This window comes from Anopheles marshallii, chromosome 3, assembly GCF_943734725.1.
Source record: "Anopheles marshallii chromosome 3, idAnoMarsDA_429_01, whole genome shotgun sequence".
Lineage (NCBI taxonomy): Eukaryota > Metazoa > Arthropoda > Insecta > Diptera > Culicidae > Anopheles > Anopheles marshallii.
This window is the reverse complement of record NC_071327.1, coordinates 79,814,341-79,837,166: the sequence shown is the minus strand read 5'-3', so window position 1 is coordinate 79,837,166 and position 22,826 is coordinate 79,814,341. Positions and strand designations below refer to the sequence as shown.

Sequence of the window (22,826 nt, the reverse complement as noted above, 5' to 3'; positions counted from 1 at the left end):
AAGGTTGACGTTAACTTGAATGAACTTTTCTGGCGCCACTTACCAAGCATGGATTTTCTTTTCTACAGCAAAGTAAAAGGAAACAGTTGAAAGATCACCTTCTCATCACGGGCTCTTTAGTGTTGGCACTTCTAGCTCGCTTCGTTAGATGAAATCATTCGGTCATTATTCGCGATCACTTGCGATCGTTTCGGAACACTTTCCATTTTGCATCGCATCGAAAGTGAACGTAAATCGGGCACCTCCTTTTGGCAATTGCACCCTCGCGCGAGACCGTTGTGCAAATTTGGCAATCGCGCCCAGGGGAGCACCGTAACGAAACGCGTCAACAGCTTCCACCAAACCTAGAAGGAAAGCTAACAGCATGGCACCGAACCACACATCGTTCGTTTGGAAGACGGTCGGTCAAATGTTTGCACAGCGTTTATCACGTTGCCGAAAAGATGGCACACTGTGTTCCAGAAGTGCGCGTACTGTGCACTGCATTAATGTGGTATTTGTTTGGGGGGTGGGTGGGTTTGGTCCGATCACACAGCAACATAAACCTTGAACGGTTCCCTACAACGTACGCGCGTTGTGTGTTTCTCCATTGCGTAGTACCGCATACCGCGTGACATAATGTTGGGGACCGGGAGGTCCCACACCCGGGAACGCTGCACGAAACTGACCCACAAATGGAACAGTGGGCAAACAACACCTCAATTAGATGTTTCCCTATTAGTTTAAATTATTAAATTGTCACAGCTAGAAAAACTGTGAAGTACAAAACAGGGGGAACTTTCATGTGCAGTGTGTTTATGACATTCTGAATCGAGTGCGGCGAATACATAGAAGTGTTTGAAGCATAAAAATATAAGGAAGAAACTACAAAATGTGCATCATAAACTCCGTTAGTATGGCGCTGCAGGTCTAAATTAAATAAAAAAAATCTTCATCCCACATTCGGCTTCGGCGTCTAAATAAAGCACCCGCGCGCATTTCGAGCTAATAAACTTTCAAACAAACCCAGGCTATTACGAGAATGCAACCATTTCCCATATGGGGCATGTTCGGAGCACGGTACGGTGCATCATCATCGGTGTGAATGCATATTGCACGTACATTCTACACCACCCGGGTCCGCCGTTCGCACCTTCTATTCGCCGCTGGGCGATAAGTTTAGTCAAACAGGTGCTAAAGTATTCCATAACAGTTTTCCATTGCCTGCACGCATGCAGCCACCACCCCGGTAAGGGAGTAAAGGATGATTTGCGATTATGATTTGCCGTTTGGCATTATAATGCTCGTGAAAAGCGAAGGTGTTTGCATGCGACCGTAGCGGATTTGCACTATCTTCTTCGGTTGGATGATGCATGGGTACCTTCTTCTGTGAACCATCCAGGTTGAATTTATGGGACAATATTGATGTGTACATTCATCAACGCTTAAGTACCTCAACTGAAGTACCGTAAACGCAAAAATTGAAAATAACTATACTGCTGGAACATAGCCGCCAAACATTAATAACGGCAGCCAGCGGTTTAATGAAAGGTATGCCTTTTATTACGTCTATGGTTAGCGTAAAAGCGGATGCACCGAGTTCACTTGGGCTGGAGGATAGCACAGTACCATGCCCAGAAACAAAAACGCTCACACACCCCGTTTCGTCATGCCCGAACGCTACTGTTTTTAGATTTGTAGGGCTTTGCTGCTTCACCTGTTTTTTTTTTCGTCCATAACCATCGTAACCCACCGCCGTGTGGCCCTTCTTTCCCGGCCTTATGCAATCGTTTGCAAACACTTACAATAATGCTAAATCAAATCGACCCGTTTGAGTGTGTGTGTGTGTGCAGCTGCAGAAAATGCATCCTCCTATCGGATCTGTTACCCATCCCTGCGCGCTGGAACATCGCTGTCTGTCCAATTGCAAAATGTAACATGCAATAAAGAAACAAGCGGCGTGCATTTGATGGTACGCCGCATTATCGGTCTGGTGTGTATGTTTGTAGGATTGACACCGCGGACACACGTACGGGACACCCAAGTGCCGAGTCATTTTCCACCGTACACCGATGGCCGAACGGATGGTGTGATCGGGGTGTTGTTGGTCGCGTGCATCATTCCGCGACCGCTTGGTTCTTCACCACGTTTGGCCGGGTGTAGTTTTCCAAAGTTCAAACCCCGACGATGATGGGCTAACATCTGTCCGTTGGTGTCGTGCGGTGGGGTTTACCTTCCCGCACCATTCACGGTGGGAATCACGATCCTCGATATATGGGTCAGCATGCAAGAAGCACCGAAGTATATGGTTTCGCGTGCGTTCCTTTCGCAATAACAGTAGAAATGGAATAACAAATAGTGTTTGGCGGGATATAATTGGCTTTTTTCCCTTTTTTTTCGTACAAAAAAAATTACAAGGGAAAAATAATTCGTAAATTTTTGTTTGAATTACATCATTTTACGTTTCTAGTTTTTTTTGTAACACGTGCGATGTTCTTTTTATGAAACTTAGAATCAGCAATCGTTTAATTATATATAACCAGAGCTATATTACATGGTACGAAAATTCGATCCAGATGAGATTTGATCCCCGACCGGCAGGACTGACCGTCAAGTCTAGTGCCTTGATATTGGATCGCTCTATTTTCTATTGATTAAAAACGCTCAAAACTAGACCGAACCGCTGATAGTACCTTTCTATATTCCATTTAGAATGCCAAAATGATTTTTGTTTCGCACATCACACATTTCATTGGTGTACAATCGAAAGAATAAATATAGCCAAATATAAATAAATATATAAAACTAAAGAAGCAACAACTAAAGAATGAATAAACATCAAACCGGTTTTAAGAAAAAAAAATCGCAGACTACTTGAATAAAGAATGCCCGCTCACTGCTGGCTGCTATCGTAAAGTGCAACAGTCTCTGTATGGGGAGAAAAAGAATGTACTCAACCTTTACGTAGCATGATTGGTTAGAACCGGCGTTCAGACCTTCGGATGCCGAGACTAAGGAATGGCAGTTCTCGTGTGGCGTTGTGTGTTGTGATGCAGTTCTCGAGTGGCGTTGTGTGTTTTAAACCGGCTGGGGCACTTTTTTTTTCATGATTGTGTGTGAACAAATGAACCACATGGTCCATTCTATCGCGGGTTGATTCTAAAAGAGTTTCACTCATTCGTGATTTTACTAGAATCCGGTGGTAAATTTGCTCCAAAGTGCTTTTAACCAGATCAATATTTGACATGCCGCATGGTCGCGGTTTTGTCGCATGCGTACGATCAACCCTTTTGCGCGCATCAGCTCGATCAACGTGCAACGTTACAAGCGCTCTCCAAGCGCGCGACACAGCACCATCATCGCCGACTTCAAATCGCCGCACCACAACACCTAACCGTACGGCCAAAATCGTCACCAAAGTCGCACCGTTTCCTTTAACCCCTTCCACTTGGGGGTTGATTTTGCGCGAGCGCCTACAACTACCAGACACGGCAACGTGCAACAAACGGCGTTCCCCCCAGACGGAACACACTATACCCCCGCTACGAAGACGAACACGCAACGCGGCATTTTCTGGCTGGCGGTTCGGTTGCGAGCAATCGAAGAAAAGATCGTGACCATTTTCGCCTTCAATTAAAATCGGTACCTCGTAGCGAACGGTGTTGTGTGGCGAGTTTGTTTTTTCGGGCAAGACATCTTCTCGGCGCGACGATCACCGGGTTTTCGGAGTGTGTTCTTGCAAATTAATCGAGTGAGGATTTTCGTCAACCAAACATACATTCAAAATACTGCGTGCGTCTTCGGAAGGTTTCAAGAAGAAAGTGAAACTGATCGTTGTGAGCTTGAAGCTTGCTTTCCTCCAAAAGAGTTAAAGTCCAGTGTGCGGTTAGAAGTAAAAGTGATAACAAATCGAAAAGAGGGTTTGTTACCCACCCTACGCCGCGATCGTCAACCTACAGGATCGCTTAGATTGGTGTGTGAGTGAGAGTGAAAAGTGCTCAGTGACATCCGTTGGTGTGTTTGAAGTTTTACTTTGCATTGCTTCGGCACGGCGCGGCAAAGCACAAACAGTGACAGCAAAAAAAAACAACCATTACCGTCACCACATCACTTTCGATTGTGGACCAAGCCCGACTACGCACCAGAAGCCACCAGTCGACCGATTCTTCCCATCCGAAACGTTTTATCCGAACAATAGTGTTTTGGCCCAGTGGACGAATTTTCCTTTGGCGAGTACGTTTGGAGCTGATCGTATTTTGCAGCGGCTTTGTTAGCGAGTGTGTGTGTGTGGTGCCGTGTGTGCGTGTGTGTTCAAAATAAGGAAGTAAGTGAGCGACAATCACATCCTTAGCTGTGTATGTGTGTTTTTCCCCTTGTATGTTACGTGTGATTGTATAAAAAGGGTGGATTCGAATTAACGTACGTTCAAGTTTTTAAATTGACCTTCACCATGCCGTCGTTTACTTTTGATGGGGTTTTGCGTTGTTCTGCGAACAGGGTGAGGCAGTTGCTGTATGGTGTTATTTTCCCACCCGATGCCAATGCCATGTTTGAAAAGCATCTTTAAGCGTTTAGCTTGAGTATCAGACAAATACGAGGAATGTCTGAGCACCATTTTCCATCTAGCTGTTGCGAACTCATTGTTTCGGTGTGTTTTTGCATTAAAGCGCCTTGATGTTGCATTTTTTATCATGTTTGAATACCATTAATAACGATGGATAGAGTGTTTTTTTTTATATCACACGTCATAAAACCTTCCACTGCATAAACATTCAACGATGGAAATTTATCAACTTCTCACATGACGCAGGAACATATGTTAATAGGCAGCTCACAATGCGGCGAAACAGCAAACGGCTAAGTTCCAATGAAAGTGAAATTGTAGATCAAATCAACTTTAAATTGCGCAATCGAAAGGCCCTCGGCTAGCCCTGATGTTTTAGAGAATGCGGTTCATCCGTCATCGATCCAAAACGGAAACTTACAAGAGAGAGATATAAAAAAAACCCGTGCCTAATATGAAGATTTCATCGGCCGGACAAAAGACTGCTTCGAATCATCCCTAAAGGACGGTTGCTTCTAACGACGCTTCGATCATCCGGTGGTGGGTGCCGGTTCAACCAAACCAGTTCCCCATGACAGTTCGAGGTCTAGGTTGATTAGTTGATCGTCGATCGAATAAACTTCGGCGTTGCCAAGCGCAGCCAACGGGCTGCCAGTATAATAATCCAAAATGGCATTAAACACCTGTCCCGGGGAGGGAGTTGGTTTGGTGCGTGTGGTGGTGAACAAATATACAGATGCTAGCTAATATACGCCATCTGCGAGCACTCGATCGTGATCTTGCTAATCCTGTTTAACGGCACGTGAGTTGCAAATATGCGACTGCTGCACAAAAAAACAAAAACAGTAGACGGTGCCCATTATGTTGCCTGTGTCTAGTGAGGTCCTATTACTTTCGCAAAATGAAAAACAAACCTCGCCCATACGATTTGCCTCTGTCTGTCAGACAGAGAACCACCGTGGTCCGGTTCGGGTCACTTTTAATTCGTGCACATACACGTCCAGATTTATCCGCTCGCGAAAAGTGGTACAACTTGTTTGTTGCTCAAGTTTTAGCTCAATTAAAGCTAGTGTCTTATAACGAGATGCCCGGTTGGCAAACTTTTGTGTACAGCGCCTGTCCGACCGACATTCATCTTAGTTTTGGGAATGTACCGTTGCTGCGTGTGCGTGTTTTGCTTCATCTTTTAGACATAAAACGTCCAAAACTCTTCTCCCACCTCGCATTTCTCGAGGCCATCCGAGCGGTGGATAACTTTACCGGTGAACTTTGGTCTACGGGCGCTGCTAATTCGGCAACCTTCCAACTGCGCCTCCGGTCGTCATACCGGTGCTGTCCGACATGCCCCTTATGAATTTTCCCAGCCAATCCCAACATTATTGAAACGACAACTTTCTCTCCGTACGGATTCTTTCGTCGTTTTGTTTGCTTTTCAAGGGTTTTGTCCGAATGCCGAAATAAGGGTCTCGGAAGGCATTATACAGCATTGAACGTGAACGCATCCCACCGAGTGTCTCCGTCTCTGCAACGTCGAAAAGGGCTAGTTAAGCGACTCTCGATTTCCGGCCAAACTCCGGTGACGCAAACGTTGGAGTTCGTTTTTTTAGGGGGGCATGAAACCGTGAAACATGGCGGAGATGTGTGAGCTTTGGAATATTCATGGAATGTTTCGCCGATAGTCGAGTTTTTTCGTTGTTTAATGTGGAAGCACACAAAGATGTTTTTTTGAAGATGATTCTCCAGGATTACTTGAAATTTTATTCAGTTTCAGTAATCAGTTTTTCTTAACAAAATTTCTTAATAATCCAAATCTCAACCAAAGCAAAGAATATGTATTTGTCATACGACCTTCAAAGAACAAAGTTACTGCACGCACGCCTCAATGCCCGGACAATGAGATAAGCTGTACAGTTTAATAATCGTTCATTACCATTTATCAGGCACTGGAAGATAAATCTTAAACTTGTCAGATTTTTATCTTGTAGTTCGCATTAAACAACAACTAATTGAGTAACGTTTGGTGACCAAAAATTGGGGTCACTGCAACGCTGATTCTTTTGTTCCTTTAAAAGACCTTCAATTTTAAATTGCCACCAATCTTTTCGACGAAATCGTCCTTTCACATTCTTAGGCTAAATTTATGCGAAAGAAATACATGTAGATAAGATACATTCCATCAAGGCTGAGAGGTTACATTGCCAAAATTTAAGTTTAAAAAGCGTCTTATATGAGAGGATTATAAACTTCTCTAATAAAATAATAATTTTTACACGCTATTCCAAGAGTTCCATATAACAATCAATTGTTTGCACATGTATCTCATCAAAACGACATGTTATAATGATTTAAAGGCACATAAAACGCAATACCTTACACCGGGTTTCTGCTCAGTGACATTAAGATTCACCTTTCCAACTCTTTGGAATCTTCCAAGCAATAAAGCGATTTACATAACAATCGCCTGAAGACGAAAGCCTATTAATTCCGCACAGAAGAACTAAAAGGGGAAACAATCTCAATCGTGAACAATCAAAACCTCTGTAAGGGCCGTACCATCACCAAGCGCTAATTTAAGCATTCGTTCCCAACCGAAAAAAACAAAACGCGTGAAATATCATTATTGACTCCCGACAAACCGGAAAGCGATCGCTCGAATTACAACATCCTGCAGCTGACTGACTGAGCAGCAATTCACTTTTCCCTGCAGACATCAAACCTTTTGCTTCAAATCATTCCCATTTTTATTTTCCTCAAACCCTTTCGCATAATTTTGTTCTTCAAAAAAGATTACCTCATAGCGAAGCATGGATATTTCTCAATATTAAATTAGAGACATGAATATCATGAGCAGAATATTTATGAACGAAGATGGCAAGAACCGAGCCGGTAACGCTCGGCCAATATCTATACAAATAGGCGTGATACCGGCAGGCGATAGGAAAGCATGATTTATCGTAGTAAACACGAACGACTGAATGTTTCGAGCATTTTTCTGCTGCTTCTTCACACAAACATTCCTCCTATTTATTCGCTATCGATCAAAAACGTGCCTTTTGCCGGACGGTGCTGTTTCATAATGTCTTGCGAGGGTCAAAGGAATGGGACAGGAGGAAAAGTGCGAAAAAAAACCGATCAATGGCAACCATCGAGACGGCGGATCGGTAATGAATGATTTCCCATTTTCACAACAGCTCAAAATCGCCACGAAACCATCACGCGCCGCTCCACTCTCTGCGGCATAAACACCCCGTGGGAGCTTTCATTTTTCACCGAAATCGGTCGGAAGACGAATATCATGAGATGAACGAAAAAAAAAACGGTGAAGTAAAACACCGTGCTAAACCGGTCGGTCGTTTGAATCAATCGGTTGCAATCTGCAATGCCGCCGAGGCTACTGCCCCAGCAACACACGGGGAATGTCAAATCCGCGGCGAAGGTCAATGCCAGGATGGAGAGTGGTTTTAATTTATACTACGCTTCTTGTAGCCTTTCTTTCGATTGGTCTTCTCGTCGGTATGATCTTTGCGTCACCCACCGTGGTTTGGGCAACAGTTTAATCATCAACAAGCACAATAATTCATTCTCTCTTCCCTGACAGGCAGATCCTGACGCGTACAGTATGGTTGGGCAGAGAATAGCAAACTCTTTACTGAAGAGATCCGCCTTTTCGTCGGCTTTGAACGTGCTGCCCAATGAGGCGACAACGGCTACGGCCGCCCTACTAGAGCCCACGATCCAGCAGCAGCAGGCGGTAAATGAACAGTTCTCCCATGCCAGACCGTACACCGATGTGCCGGGCCCGAAGGGATTGCCGATGATAGGGAACTCGTGGCGCTTTGCTCCAATTATTGGTAAGTATTACAGTGTGGTCTAATTTTGGAAATTGGTTGACCATTTAGGGAGTCAGCTACTAGTCTCGTCTAGAAGAATTTCTTTGTGGAGATCTTGAACACCTGCAAAAGGTCGTGAATAAAAATTCTGCCAATATCTCTGGTATTTTTAGATTCATTAATTCATGGCTAGGAGTAAACTTTGAATAATTAATGAGATCATTCATTCCGGGTTCCATCGTACGGAAGACTCCTTGTTGGTGACTTCAACACCCGGTAGTATTTACCATAGACTGGTCCATATTTAAGTCGGAATCTGATTCTGCTTGTCAAAAAAACGTGGAGTGATCTACTGACATCGGGACACCTGCAACAAACCAGATATTTCGTGTCAAATCATCTTCTACCGGTTCGCCGGTACCTTATTTCAAAACCATGGAACCCGCACCCATCCAAGGCCACGGTCACCACCACCAACCATCTTAGCCATCGGTTTGTTCCGCTCCGTAATCTGCGCACAAATCCACGCGGTTCCTCGCATCCCGCACAGACACTGGACGCTGTCATTCGGTGCCGCACGAACAAGAAAGTCACAACGAAAGTGAGACTAAAACATGCTCAAGGGGCAAGGGAGAAAGGAGGGGATGGGGAGAGGGGTGTGTATGGCATAGTGAACATGCAACTTCGAAGTGCTGCAACCTGCGTGTGCAACCGACGATGGAAAGGAAGGAAAATAATCGTTGGCGCCGGTATGTCTGTCCACCGTTTCGCAGGAAACGGTGTATTTTTATCGCTTTTGTTTCGGGTGGAAGTTACCTCGGTGCTCGGGATGTGGGTGGTTTCGATTTTGCAATCGACGATCACACACATCGGTGTTGGAAAATTCAGCACCGCACCGGAAAATGCATCCGAGTCGTAGTCGTAATGGTAGAAAATGGTACAACAACGAGAAACAAGCCCCGATTGGTGGCTCCACCACCGTGGACGATTGATTCCACCTTCGATTGCACTCATGTAACGAGTTAGTTATGTGGTGTTTTTGCCTGCGCTTTTATTCAGCTTTGCAGCCGTGGGCTAAAAAAAAAGCCATCATCGAGAAAAGTATGATCCATTTCATTTGATTACCATACGCAGCCCGTACGATTGAGCTCATTTCACAATCGATTCATTCGTTATTACATCGAACAGTACCGCATGTGGGTTGCCCTGAATGCAGCATTTCGAGTCGGTTGTGAATTGGATAAAATTTATCAAATTGCTGAGACAATTAAGAGGACCCCGCACGCAAACAACGATCAAGATTGCTGCTGCTGCTGCACGTGCTTGCAGTGATTATTGCATTTTAATGTCAGCACTTTTAAATGCATTCTTTGCTTTTAACCAGAAAATGCAATAATAATATTCTTTTTCCATGCGTCACAAAACAGACAAGGTATTGTCGCGAAAGGTACCTTCGACCGTCGTCAGGCACATGTGTCCCTAACTAACAGATCACCCGACCCATTAGTTTGTTTCCTTTCTTTTTCGCTCGGTAAACTCGGCAAATCAATTTGCAGAAAATTAAGCAACAGGCAAATATCGTACCAAACAACCGGCTCACAAAGAAACCCCACGTTAGTCACAGTGGCCGCCCCGTAACGGAACGAATCGTCTGCAAAAACTTCAAACAGCGATGAGATAACAGCGGCGCAGTGTACTGGGGCAACATGAAGTGCCGTGCGAACCATGTTTTACTTGGTTTTTGGTTAAGTCCCGTGGACATTGTGGAAGTTGGCGTGTTTACATGGAAACCTTGCATGCAAATGCGTCCACCACAATAATTCCCAATGTACGGAATCGGCAAGCCTTCTTTCCTTTCGGTGTACTAAATAATGTACTAAAACTGACCCCCGGCATCCATGTGTTCCCTGACTTGTTGTTGTTCAATTTCTCTCTTCATTTGGACAGATTTATCGCTTTTATTACTTGAGGTGACAGCATCAAGTCCACTGTCGGCGGGAACTCTGCTCTGAAGAGCTCTTGGGAGCAGAGGGAGTTGAAAAACCCGCATAAAAGCCGCCAACGAGGTCTCTCACTTCCTCCAATCAGTAGAGTACCGTGGTCATGGTTTGGTCATGGAACAATGTCAGACATTACGACCCCCTGCACACGGACCTGCCCCAAAACAGATGGTGCTGAAGGCATAATAACTCAACGAGCGGTTTGTCACAAATAAACCACTCATAAAGCGTTGCGCAGAGGCTTAGGGGGGACAGACCACGGGAGATCGAAAGAAATGCACACCGCAAGTCACCGCTGTGATTGTGAAATGTGCCACCGGATCGAGAGCCTTCTGTGCCGTTTACGTGTGACCCGGCCGGTACCTGGAGTGCCGGGACTTTGGCACGGTGCACTTACAATGGGAAGCAGTTTACATAATTTCTTGACGAATTTTTGTTTAAACACAGCGGCCAGGGGACGCACTGTTCCGCGAGGAATCGGACAGACGATGCGGGCCGAAACATCTTCCACTGGACGCTTTATTTGGAGCTGACTGCGTCCTGTTTTTTTTTTTATTTGCTGGTGGAGGGATGCATTCAATTTCTTCTTTTGTGTGTCGGCGCGTTGTTTACACGGAGATCATGTAATCAGTTGCGGCCGCGTGGTAAGAAAATTGGACTCGGGGTCGAGTGCACATACCGTACGTCCCAATGACACAGTTTCCCCCATCGGCTAACGATGCCGGTAGCGTAATTTGTTATCGATTAATCTTACCTTTGGCGAAGATATTCCGATGTTTTACGGGAACCCGTCAGTGACAGGTTGTGGTTTGTGACCATCTTCATCGGATGCGTAAACCGGGGTCGCTGCAGGTCATCACGATGTTCCGACGAACCCGTATCAATCAGCGAACCCGTACGTCGTTGTTGTTCCCCGGCAAGACATCATCATTATCTTCAACCCATCACACATTAGCTAGCTCATTGACGCCTCTTTCGAAATGGGACTGTTATGAGCTGGGATGATTTAAAAGCGCGCGAGACGTGTATAATTATCTTGCCGAATTCTCTTCCACTGGTTGGTGTGACACACCAACGTCATCGTCTTTCTGGAAGTCATCAGAGGTGTATGTCGTCAGTGACACCGAGTGTCGAGCACGAGGAAAGTGAGAGTGAACCCACCTCAGTGCTTTATCGACCATTCGGCCAAAGCTGTGTCGGGGTGCTCTCAAATCGAAAGCCAAGCGAATTTTGCCACCGGCATTTGACGAAATCAATGAGCGGGTCAAAAGAGTGGCCTAATGTTGCCAGGTTGATGTCCTCGTTCCACGACCCCAGTCCACACGAAGAGGTCTACGCTTTTGGGCCGGGTCAGTTACCGCACACAGTAAACTGAATGTTATGTAATTCGACGAGTGGCAGATTTTAGCATTATTGTCATAAACGCTTTAAAGAATTCATTCTAGCATCTCTGGTAGAACTTAGCGTCACTTTCAAGTCCCTTTTTTCAGACGCTTTTATTCAAATTGTTTAGCATACCTCAGACAATGGTTTCCATCAAAAGTTAGCTTAACCTTTCCAGTGTGATGCCGGAACTTTTAATTCGCACCTTAACTACCTCGCCACCCAAGAATTCCTCCATCACACCCGGTTGAAGAAAGCAAATGTGTTAAATATGCACATTTTTACCCCATCCTTAAAAGAGTCGTGTACAATTACCTTCGCGTTAGCAAAGAAGCTGTTTAAAAAGCACCATTAGCAGAACGCCCTAACCTCAACACGTGGCCCAGGTCGTTGAAGAAAACGGGTGTATACTATCGCACCAAACGATGGTCCCCTCGTGTGCCAACAAGCGTTGGTGGTGTGTGCGCATGATGCGATGGTGGCATTTGGCAATTATCTGTAAAGACCACATCACCGGGGGGGGGAGTTACTTCTATCCCTCCGGCACAACGCTTCAATCGTTTCAAGCACTCGCGGCAAGCAAAGGTGTGTCACCGCTGTTATGCCCTGTCTCGCATAGACCGCGAGAGGCCCTACCTGGTTGCTTCCCCCCCCCCCCCCCGTCACCTCCATGTGGTCTCCGATGGGTTAGCAAATGCTGCCCACAGGATTGGCATATTTTACGATTTTTTGTAAAAAGCCAATAGAAACCACACACCAACTATCTACGAATGTTAGCAGCGTTCTTGCGTCAGATTTCGCTAACCGGAGTTGTGTTTTACAAATTGGGTGGCAAAGGGTGATTTTTTTTTAGCTGTTGTTTTAGTGACTAATTGGTTTTTACAAACGAAGAATTGCTTCATCTAATGAGTGTTGCCTTTTTTCTTACATAATTCACGCACGTCTCACACACAGTTTCTAACTACTTTCTAATTGCAAAGCGATCTGTAGCATTTTTCGGTGGGATTAAGGTAGCTCTTTTTTTTTTGCTAAGCATACTTTCTTTAAGTTATCATAGGCGAAAGGGAAAAATATTGTCCAAATAGCTTGAAACATTGGTTTCAACATCAAACATGACGCAAATAGACATCTAATTGACTACACGCAGTGAGCATGTTTTAACAGTGTCTAACCGCGGACACCAGCAACGCGGTAAGAAATTTAATTCAATTCCATATTTGAACCGACCATTTAGCACCCAAAGTTTAAAACGGATAGCCTGCCGGAACACAGTATTAACGCCTTTTTTCCACGCACGGCTTCGCAATATGTGCAAAAACAAAAGAAAAGCGCGAAGAAGTTATTGTTGCCACAAACAATTGTCCCCCTTTTTCCAGTGCCATAACACTGTTGCGTGGCGAAGGGCATCAAAAATGGGTGAATCTTTCGTTCGGCTTGTCCCAACTCGAAAGCATAACGCGCGTGTAGTTTATTTTCCAAAATATTATGTGTAAAATGACCGCCCGCTGGCTGGCGTTACATTGGGTTGATCCATCTAACCGAGCGTGTTCGTGTCCGGCGTACATACGACAGCATTGCTTCCTGTGCTGCCATGCCATGCTCTCTCCAGCGCCGTCATGATCCCACGGTCTTCCAACACCTAATGCCGGAATACTGCTTGCGTGTGTATGCTGTGCTGTGCCAGGTGTTGTGCGCGGGTTTAGATTTCCAATTTGTGGTCGCGACCACAAACACGCATTAATTAGCATAATGCCGGTGGAATACTAACCCGACCCGGCACGTAGTTTGCATCCAACGCCTTGTTTTCTGCCTCCGATAGTGTGATCGTACTTCGCAGTGGTGCGGTGTGTCACGCGACTTGGAAGTACTTACCGGTATCTTTAGCAATCCCCCTATGAGGATGCTCTTTTGGTAGCTTTCGAAACAAGCTGATAGTAATTGTTCCAATCTCGAACGGGTAGATTTAATGAGACTATTTGTTAAATGATCTTGAGGGTCATCTATATAAAAAACAGCCATCAAGAGAAGTATCCCTCAATCGCATCATTAGACGAACTTAACTCCCATTCAATTCTGGCTCTGTTCTTCTTCGCTCATCAAGCGTGTTCGGTGATGAAGTAGCATAAAGAGTAGTTTTTACGGCTGTCGCTTTGAAGATAGTTCATGACCATTGCGAACTTCAACGAGCGCGCTTCACAGAAGGAAGAGTGCAAATACTTTGGCAAATTAAACACTCTACCTTTCATCCACGGCAAACGGACTAAGGCTGTTGAGTGGAAAGTAAAATAGTGAAACCATGCTCGAGTGCGGCGTTAAGTGGTCGCTCTTTCTACGAAATTCCCCATGTTCATGCCCTCACCCACAGGTCAGTACAAGATCGAGGATCTGGACAAGGTGATGCAGGATCTCCACCGGCAGTATGGGCGCATCGCGAAGGTGAACGGACTGATCGGACATCCGGACCTGCTGTTCGTGTTCGATGCCGACCTAATACGGGACACGTTCAAGAAGGAGGAAGTGCAACCACACCGGCCGGCGATGCCGTCGCTTCGGAACTACAAATCGAAGCTGCGGAAAGATTTCTTCGGTGACAATATGGGGCTGATCGGTGTGTAAGTACCACCTGCAGTAGGCCCACCTTTACCACAACTCACTCCAATTTCCTTTTCAGTCATGGCGAAAAATGGGATGCCTTTCGGGCGCAAGTCCAGCAGGTGATGCTGCAACCATCCACCGCCAAAAAATACATCGCACCGTTAGACGAGATATCATGCGATTTCATGGACAGGTAGGCTTCTATTTTTTTTATTTCCCGTCCTAAGCCGAGATAGTGCGTGTCGAATGGCCAACGTTGGTGTCTCAACATTCGTTGTGATCTTTCGCATGCCTGCCTCACTCAAACCCCAAAAGAGATCGTATAGATCACGCTCGAGGTCAAACCTCGTTGGAAGAGGTCTCAAAGTCAGCGAGTTTTAACTGTTACGGCACTCCACTGCAGACAGCTTAAAGCGAGTCTTTAGAAGCAAAAAAAAATGTGCGTAACATTTTTGGGTTGTTATTTGTTATCGATAGGAAAACTTGTTTTGCTCAGTCTGTGACGCCAGTGACACAACCACTCAACACAACACACTCAACTTTGGTACGATTTAAATAAATCTCTCTGACGAGATTTGCGACTTTGTCGAAAAGTTCTGAGCGGTGTGGTTTTTTTTTCGAAAAAACCATCCGTTTGACATCATAAAAATGTTGTTCCATCTACCATTCTTTTCCTCCCACCTACCCCGTAACATATACGCAGAAAAGTTGTTTGCGAATTTATTTCGTATGAATAATTAAGTTTCCTTGAGTTTCATTTCAATGCATTCTTCTCCTTCCCGGCAGGATCCAAGAGATGCGTGACGAAAATAACGAGCTGCCGGGAGATTTTCTGCACGAGCTGTACAAGTGGGCGCTAGAGTGTAAGCATTACCCATTACGCTTCGATTATGCGATTGTTAAGCTAAAATAGGCTACAAGCTAATTCAAACAAGGACACACCCGCTAGCCTTCTCACGCTTAAAAGTAAAGAGGATTAATTACGCCAGATTTTCCTGCAACTTAAGTCAATTTTCAGCCATCCTACTTGTTTGCAGGCGTAAATAAAACATAAAATCTGAGCCGCGCCATTCTTACTAAATTAGCAGTTCTGCATAATTAACGCTTTTCTGACTCATTTATATAAATACAAAGTTTATAGTTTATAGTTTACGTATTTTTCTATCGCCCCGTACAGCAATCGGACGAGTGGCGCTCGACACACGTCTCGGCTGTGTGTCGAAGGATGGCAACGACGAGTCGAAGCGCATCATTAATTCCATCAACACCTTCTTCTGGACCGTGGCGGAGGTCGAGCTGCGGATGCCCATCTGGCGCATCTACGAGACAACGGCGTACAAAAACTACATCGGTGCTTTGGACACATTCCGAGAGTAGGTCCCATCCACGCCCTGATCGATCAGCCACCACACCCTGATGCGTGTCATCTAACGTCTCTTTGCATTTCATTTTCAACCAGACTTTGCATGCGGCACATCAATATTGCTATGGAGAAGATGAACAACAGCACCGAGCAGAAGAGCGAAGAGTGTATCTCGCTCGTCGAAAGAATTCTACAAAAGACAAACAATCCAAAGATTGCGGCAGTCCTTGCGCTCGATCTGATTATGGTTGGCGTGGATACGGTAAGCAGTCGAGTGGATGGGTAATGGTTTTGTTTTTTCTTCATGCTAAACCATGCTTCATTGTGTCCCCGTCGTTTGCTTTTCGCCAGACATCCGTTGCGGCGACATCTACGATTTACCAGCTCAGCCAAAACCCGGACAAGCAGGAGATCCTGTTCAACGAGATCAAGCGCAGTATGCCGTCGCCGGACACAAAGTTTACGATATCGATGCTCGAAACCATGCCTTATCTCAGGGCCTGCATCAAGGAAACGCTGCGGTAAGTTGATTTTCATCGCACAAATCCTCGTGGGTAGCGGTTTGTGGCAAGTGAAATTGCACTATCGTCTCCTTCTAGTATGTATCCGGTTGTTATCGGAAACGGGCGCAGCTTACAGACAGATGCCGTCATCGGTGGTTACCATATACCGAAGGGGGTAAGGAACCAGAGCAAATCCCTTGGCGATAGGAAGACTAATTTAAGGTTTTAACAATACGACTTTAAATCATTCCACCTTCAGACGCACGTCATATTCCCCCATCTGGTCGTTTCGAATCTGGAACAGTATTTCCCGGAACCCGATCGATTCATTCCGGAGCGATGGCTGAAGCGGGGTGAACTTAAGGAACATTCCGGTTGCCCACACGCCGGCCAGAAGATTCATCCGTACGTGAGCTTGCCGTTCGGTTACGGACGGCGGACCTGCATCGGTCGGCGGTTTGCCGAATGCGAGCTACAGATACTTCTCTCCAAGGTATGTTGCGCGTGCAAGTTACAATTATCTTGAAGAAACAATACTGAAGACACTGTCTTACGGGTTGCCTACCTTCGGGCGGTTTTCGTTGAAACGCTTCGTTACAGCTCTTCCGGCGGTATCAGGTGGAGTACAACTACGAGAAGCTTACGTACAAGGTGAATCCCACCTACATTCCCGATAAACCGCTGAAATTTAAGCTGACAGAGCGGAGCAACTAGGAAAGGCTATAGGGAAGTGTCGGAAACACGCCAGTATCAAGTGCATGTGAATCAACAATACAGTCCGAACGCTCAGCATTATTCTAAGGTAAAGTGTACATAAATCGGTAAATGTTAAATAAAGTACGATGAAGACATTAAAACTCTTGACGAGTGCTTATTTTTCATCATTGTTTGATATTGAGCGGAAGCTTGTACGTAAGAGATCGCCTAGATGAACACCATCTAAAGGAGGAGTGTTTGAATGTTTTGTACTCACTATTTTGCGGAATCGTTCAGCTGATACTCGTTGCTGCGGCAGAAGCACTCCTGCACGCCAGAATCCGACCACAGTCTTTTCATCGCTAATAGCAGATCCTCCGAGAATGGTTCTGTGTCGTGCATCCGCTGTACTACGTCGAACACCATCTTTGCGTCACACTGTGCAGGGAAATTGAGATGTGAGAATAGAACGATCGTTAGCGTCTAGCATTGACAAGTTTGTGTGCTTTTCGTCATTTGATAGAGTAAAAAGCGCTCCGCGTACAGCGACAGAACATGTGGACCCCCAGCAGCTCTAGGCGAACCAGTTCCCAACCACATGAAGGATAAACGGTAAGCGTATGCAGCGTAAACACGTTCGCACCACGTGTTGCGACGTTCACGAACGCATCTCCTCGGTGCAACGATGTCCTTCCGCTTCTTCCGGTTGGGATCATCTACGAGCGAGGTGAAAAACCACAAAACCCGAATTCGAAACTCGCCGTTGACGTTCTGCTAACTTGCCACACCGTATACAACTGAAGCGCAATCGACCGTTCTGTTGGCACACGACACGGTGTTAGTTTGCAGCACACCTAGCATAACCGCAGCCACGGGACTCCGATTACCGCGGAACTGCATCGTTTTCATACGATCGTGAGAAGGAACCGTGCGTACAGTTTACGGTGCCATGTCAACAGTAGCGACCGATTGGGAATTGAAATCACGTACGATTAAATGTTTCTGTACACCCGCTGAAGTCAGGCATCAAAATGATTGATTTTCAATGACACCCCGTGTCATGGGGTACTGGGACCAGCCCTCGTCGCTAGGCCTCCGGACGAATGTCGCTAAAATCAAAACTATGGTACAGAAATAACACAGGTGATTAACTAAAAATACAGCCCCTTACCTCCCGTTCGTTATTGCCGAACGCAATGCTAAGGTTTGGCATCGCTCGCAGTATTGCAACTAGTGATTGTATCGTGTTGCTGTACACTACTGGCCTGTACTGTTTGAAATCCTCTGACGTAAAGCCACTTTCGTGAATAATTCTGCAAGTAGAAAAGGAAACGGGAAAGAAAAGGTGTGAGAAAATTTGTCACTCAAAACCGCAATAACATCGGGTTTACATGCATGATTTTGACAGCTACTTCGTGCAGGGCTTAATTTATTGTGATAGGGCTAGAACTATTCAACAAAATCGCAAACGAAGGATGTATCGGTCTATTGCTGTCTAAAAATAATATATATGTATTGATGGTGGAATCTTTCAAGAGGTCAGAGTCATGAATCTCAGGAAAATGCTTCTGTTAAAACACTTTCACCAAGTGAAAGATTGCAGCTTGTTTGCTCGTTTCTACACTCAACGTAACTGCTCACAGAGTGTCCTTCAAGAAGCGGACAAAAAAAATCAACCCTTCAGAGGCTAAACTTGAAGAAATGTAGCGTCGAGGGTGGTGTTGTTCAAGTTTTAAAGAAAAAATAGAAATAAACCCTTCAAGAACTATCGGTACCTATTTTTCTTCGCAAGCGCTCTCGACACAAGCACGATTGGACATGATAAAAAAGTTAGAAAATAGTTCGTTCAACGTATCCTGGGAACAAGTAAAACAAAACTCCGCTAAGCTGCTTCAAGATGAACATGATAAAAACACACCCACATCCACCGATCAAGCACGATCCAGCGGAATGGAAATGGAAAATGTCAACCGCGTAGAGTCGTCGCGCCAGTCCCACTAACAGGTTGCAGGACGGAGGGACGATGAAAACCGGGACACATAAAGCAGCAAACGGAGAAAAACAGTTTAGCATCGCCAGGCAGAGTCAACAAAACAAAGGTTTCTTCTTTGTGCGAACTTTGACATCGGAACAATGCTGAAAGGAGCACACGCACACACATCCACTGTCGAAAGGGGATGTTGTTGGGGTTGCATGTCAAAATCGATAAAAAACAACCATTTTTGCGACGGCTCCCGGGAGCCAACGATTGTTATTTCCTTATTTGATTTTTGTTTTTTTTTTGCGTTACACACGCGCTCCTGTGTGCGGTATGTGTCTAGCGCCCTGGGAAAACGACCCACTGGCTGTAGCTGGTGCAATGTAACACCGAAACAAGTTTCAGTTAAATATTCCATATTCAACGACCATGGTTGAGCCGGGGCAGACACAACAACAGTGGCTATGATGGGGGGAGCTATGTCCGTTGAACATTGGGAGGAATAATATACGATCGCATGTGAATCATATTCACTCGTGCCGTTTTTCCTTCACGTGCGTTTTTACGCCACTTACCATAAAGAGCGGAGGGGAGAGAGATAGTTTTATACGGGTCGAACCCCGCAAGGGTGTAAAGACAAAGCAAAATTTCGTACTGAAAAACTTCAACAAGGACAAAAAAAACCCTTCTTTACGACGAAGGGATATAAAGCCAGGAAAGAGCTCATTAAAGATTCAACAGCAAAAGAAACTGAATGTGAGTGTGATGGATGGAGGTGCATTTTGTATTGTTATTGTTCTTAAATTATATCAAATGATTAAATTCGCATTACATCGAATAGAATACCAATACTTACTTCATCTGTTTAACGATTGTACTTTTTCCCGATTCACCAGCGCCTGAAAATATAATAAGCAAAACAATGCAAGTTAGAATATGGCAGTTATTTAACCCCCAGAATTGATAAGAAAAATAGCTTAGTATTCATCGAAGAATAATCGAAAATTATTATCAGCTATGAAGCAAAGCATGATTACTTTATTCCCGTGATATTACACTTCAACTGATTTAAAAATACTTCAAAACAATCAAATTTACGTGTTCCTATTAAATCATCACATGCTGGGGGTCGGGCCACACTCCAAAGGTTTCGTCGGAACGCTTTGCCTTATTAAAACTTCCTCCGCAAGTGTGCAATAAAGCTCCCAACTCGAGTGGAGCTAATATGAGCTGAGTGGAGAGCAAGAAATGAAAATTTTTCCTCGGCATCACCAACGCACAATACCTGCCAAGAACAAATCCTCCAAGAATCTATTCCACTGATGTTAGCTACAAAAAAAAAAAAAAACTTTATCTAGCACCATTGTGATTGCACTTGAATTCGTGATCGTAAACCAAGTGCCAGAACACGCGAGAGAGCAGCGAGATTGTATAGCAAAATTTTACTTCAACAATAAATAACTCGCTCGACGAGAACAAAAAACACACAATCCCATGAAAACGCGCGAATTGACGTCATTCGGACTGATCAATGGTTCGATTTTCCCTCTTCCAGCGTTCCGTCCTCCTTTTCAATGCGCACTGTTTTTCTCGGCTTAACCGGCTTTGTCTGTATGTGAATATACCAGCATCCCATTCATACGGTGTGCAATGAGGACGGTGGGATGAAAAGTTTTGCAAAAAGCAAAGCTTCCGAAAAGACCGATTCTACCGGGTCGGAGAAACGAATGCGATCAAGCGCGATACAACGGCCGGACGCTACCGCAGCCCCTAGACGTAAGAGCAGGGGTTGAGATAAATATTTAAACAGACGATTTCACCCGCTGGCCACAGAAATAATAGTAACACAATCCCACCAAGAAGAAAAACAATAAAAAAAACACAACGGTTATCGTTGCACACCATTCAAATGGGCACCACGGGCGAAGGAAACAGTTCTTAATCGTTGCGCCATCTAGTGGGAAATTGGTTGGAGTGTAGGTGAAAGTGTTCTTTCTCGTCCGAAGTGGCATTGCGGGGAAGATAACCCAGTTAGCTAGCGGACGTGGAAGTTGTAAGTGTTTTCCAATTGAAAACACCGACTCCACCAAGAGAGCGCAAAACAGCAACTCTACACCACAGTACGAATTGTTTACAATAACTCTGAATGAAACAGAGTCTGGAAGGCCAATTCCGGATACGTGGGCCGAGTGGTAGTGGCGCTCGTGGTACGAGTCCTCAGCACCGATCGTTCCAATATATATTCGGGGTTAGGGTTATATTTAGAAAATCACTGCTCACCAATGCATCGAACATGGTTATGGGATAAACCTTTCTGTCCGTTTCGGTCCGGAGGTAAACCGTTGTGGTAGCCGGGGGTGAGATCACGGCATACCCTTACCGAATCGTTCCATTTCGATTGGAAGTATTCCACTCTGGCTCTGTTTGCGAATAAACCAATCACCGATCGGATGCAAAGTGGGAAACATATTTTGTAGCTACATTGTATCATCGACGTGCACGAGAAGAAGTCGCATTAAGCATGTTGTTAAAATCAATACTGGCCACACGCCAAAACACGGATGTTAACTAATTCAAACGTACATTAATTATGACACGAGATACGTGATCCTCTTTTTTATAGCATCGCATCTCAACAATGAGCGCGATTTAGAACAGACCGTAAACAAGGAGAAAATCATACAATATTCACACCATTCTCGTTTCCTCATCCCAAAAGGAACGTCCTTCCTTACCGAGCAGTAACAGTTTGATGTCCTTGGCCGCCTGGATACCGTCCTCCTTGAGATTACGCTCGATCAGGCGGCTCCTAGCGGCGGCAGCCCGTTCCTCAGCCGACTGTGCGCACCCCATAATGCGTATCGCTTCCGTGCAGAACGTTTTGAAGGTTTGTTGTCGGTTCGGCCAAAAAGGTTTGGCCAAACGAAAATCACAGCTTTGAAATTTGGAAACTTATGTATACCGACCCAGGAGGGGGTGGCAGGCTGGCACTATCGCTCGAAACCGCGCTCGCTACTTATCGATCGCGGAACTTTGGCTGAATCGTTGCAGGGCTTAAGAGTTGCGACGGATCTTGCTGCGCTATATTGCCTTTGCGGGGTTTAGCCACGCCCGGAGCCACACTCTAATGCCACACTACCAGCACACCGTCGGGTGTGTGCTGCGACGACACGGTAACGCACGCGCAATGCTAACAACAGAACACTTATATGCTAGGCACCGCAAGCCCACCAGAGAGTTCTGCCAGTGAACACTTTCCTTCGATCGCACACACCACGCACGTGTCGATCCGTTCGCTTCACTTTTACCGGCGCCGTGTTTTGTTATGAACTACAATTTTCTAAAAAATTTTAATGTGAAAAATTCATTCAAAATGGATTAGTAGGGCAAGTAATAAGCGAATTCTTAAGTGGAGTTCAAAAGGGAGTTAAGCAATGAATACGACACAAATTACTATTGCTAAACCGTGTTTTTACTGTTCTTTTCAGTCCCACATTCAGCTATACAGTGCCTGTACACTATGCTGAAGCTACATAGCAAATAAGGGATTGTTTTATGACACTTTAAAACCACCAAAAACCATCCCATTTGCAGTCCAACAGTACAACCACCTTCTGTAGATTCTACGCCATGTTTTACGATCGCACAGACAAACACTTGAGCTGTCATAAAATCCGGAAAGCATTCTCCTCGTTTCAAACCACACCACAACATAGATCACCCTCGGTGGTCCTTTACGCGCGGGTACAAAAGGACGACATTCGATACGAATTGTGTGCGTGTGTTTCTTGTTTTGCGAAAACTGGTTTTCGCCCTGTTGTTCTCCATGCTCGCACTGTAGTAAACTGTTTTTCATCTTCAGAAGATTATGATTTGTTCACCACCACACACCACTGTGCACGTAATGTTCACTACCAACTATTCACTTCACTGCA

The 22,826-nt window shown here is 45.1% G+C and overlaps 2 protein-coding genes across 3 annotated transcripts in view; one reads left to right on the top strand and one right to left on the bottom strand.

Annotated features, from left to right (window-relative positions):
• The window catches only part of LOC128715772 (G protein alpha o subunit), a 28,636-nt gene extending 6,892 nt beyond the window's left edge, over window positions 1-21,744 (bottom strand). Inside the window, exons 1-4 of one of the 2 annotated variants that reach the window (XM_053810685.1) lie at window positions 21,627-21,744; window positions 19,748-19,790; window positions 18,085-18,226; window positions 17,191-17,351 (exon numbers count right to left, since the gene is read on the bottom strand). In XM_053810685.1, the coding sequence (XP_053666660.1) occupies window positions 17,191-17,351; window positions 18,085-18,226; window positions 19,748-19,790; window positions 21,627-21,744 (464 nt within the window). The remainder of the gene's footprint in view (window positions 1-17,190; window positions 17,352-18,084; window positions 18,227-19,747; window positions 19,791-21,626) is intronic. The other variant, XM_053810686.1, reaches the window with a different exon arrangement.
• On the top strand, window positions 8,163-16,931 carry LOC128715771 (probable cytochrome P450 49a1). The gene is made up of 10 exons (XM_053810684.1): window positions 8,163-8,394; window positions 14,122-14,368; window positions 14,428-14,544; window positions 15,138-15,214; window positions 15,529-15,724; window positions 15,811-15,976; window positions 16,066-16,235; window positions 16,314-16,392; window positions 16,477-16,710; window positions 16,818-16,931. The coding sequence occupies exons 1-10, from the start codon at window positions 8,163-8,165 to the stop codon at window positions 16,929-16,931; spliced, it is 1,632 nt and encodes a 543-aa protein (XP_053666659.1).
• Window positions 21,745-22,826: the final 1,082 nt, after the last annotated feature.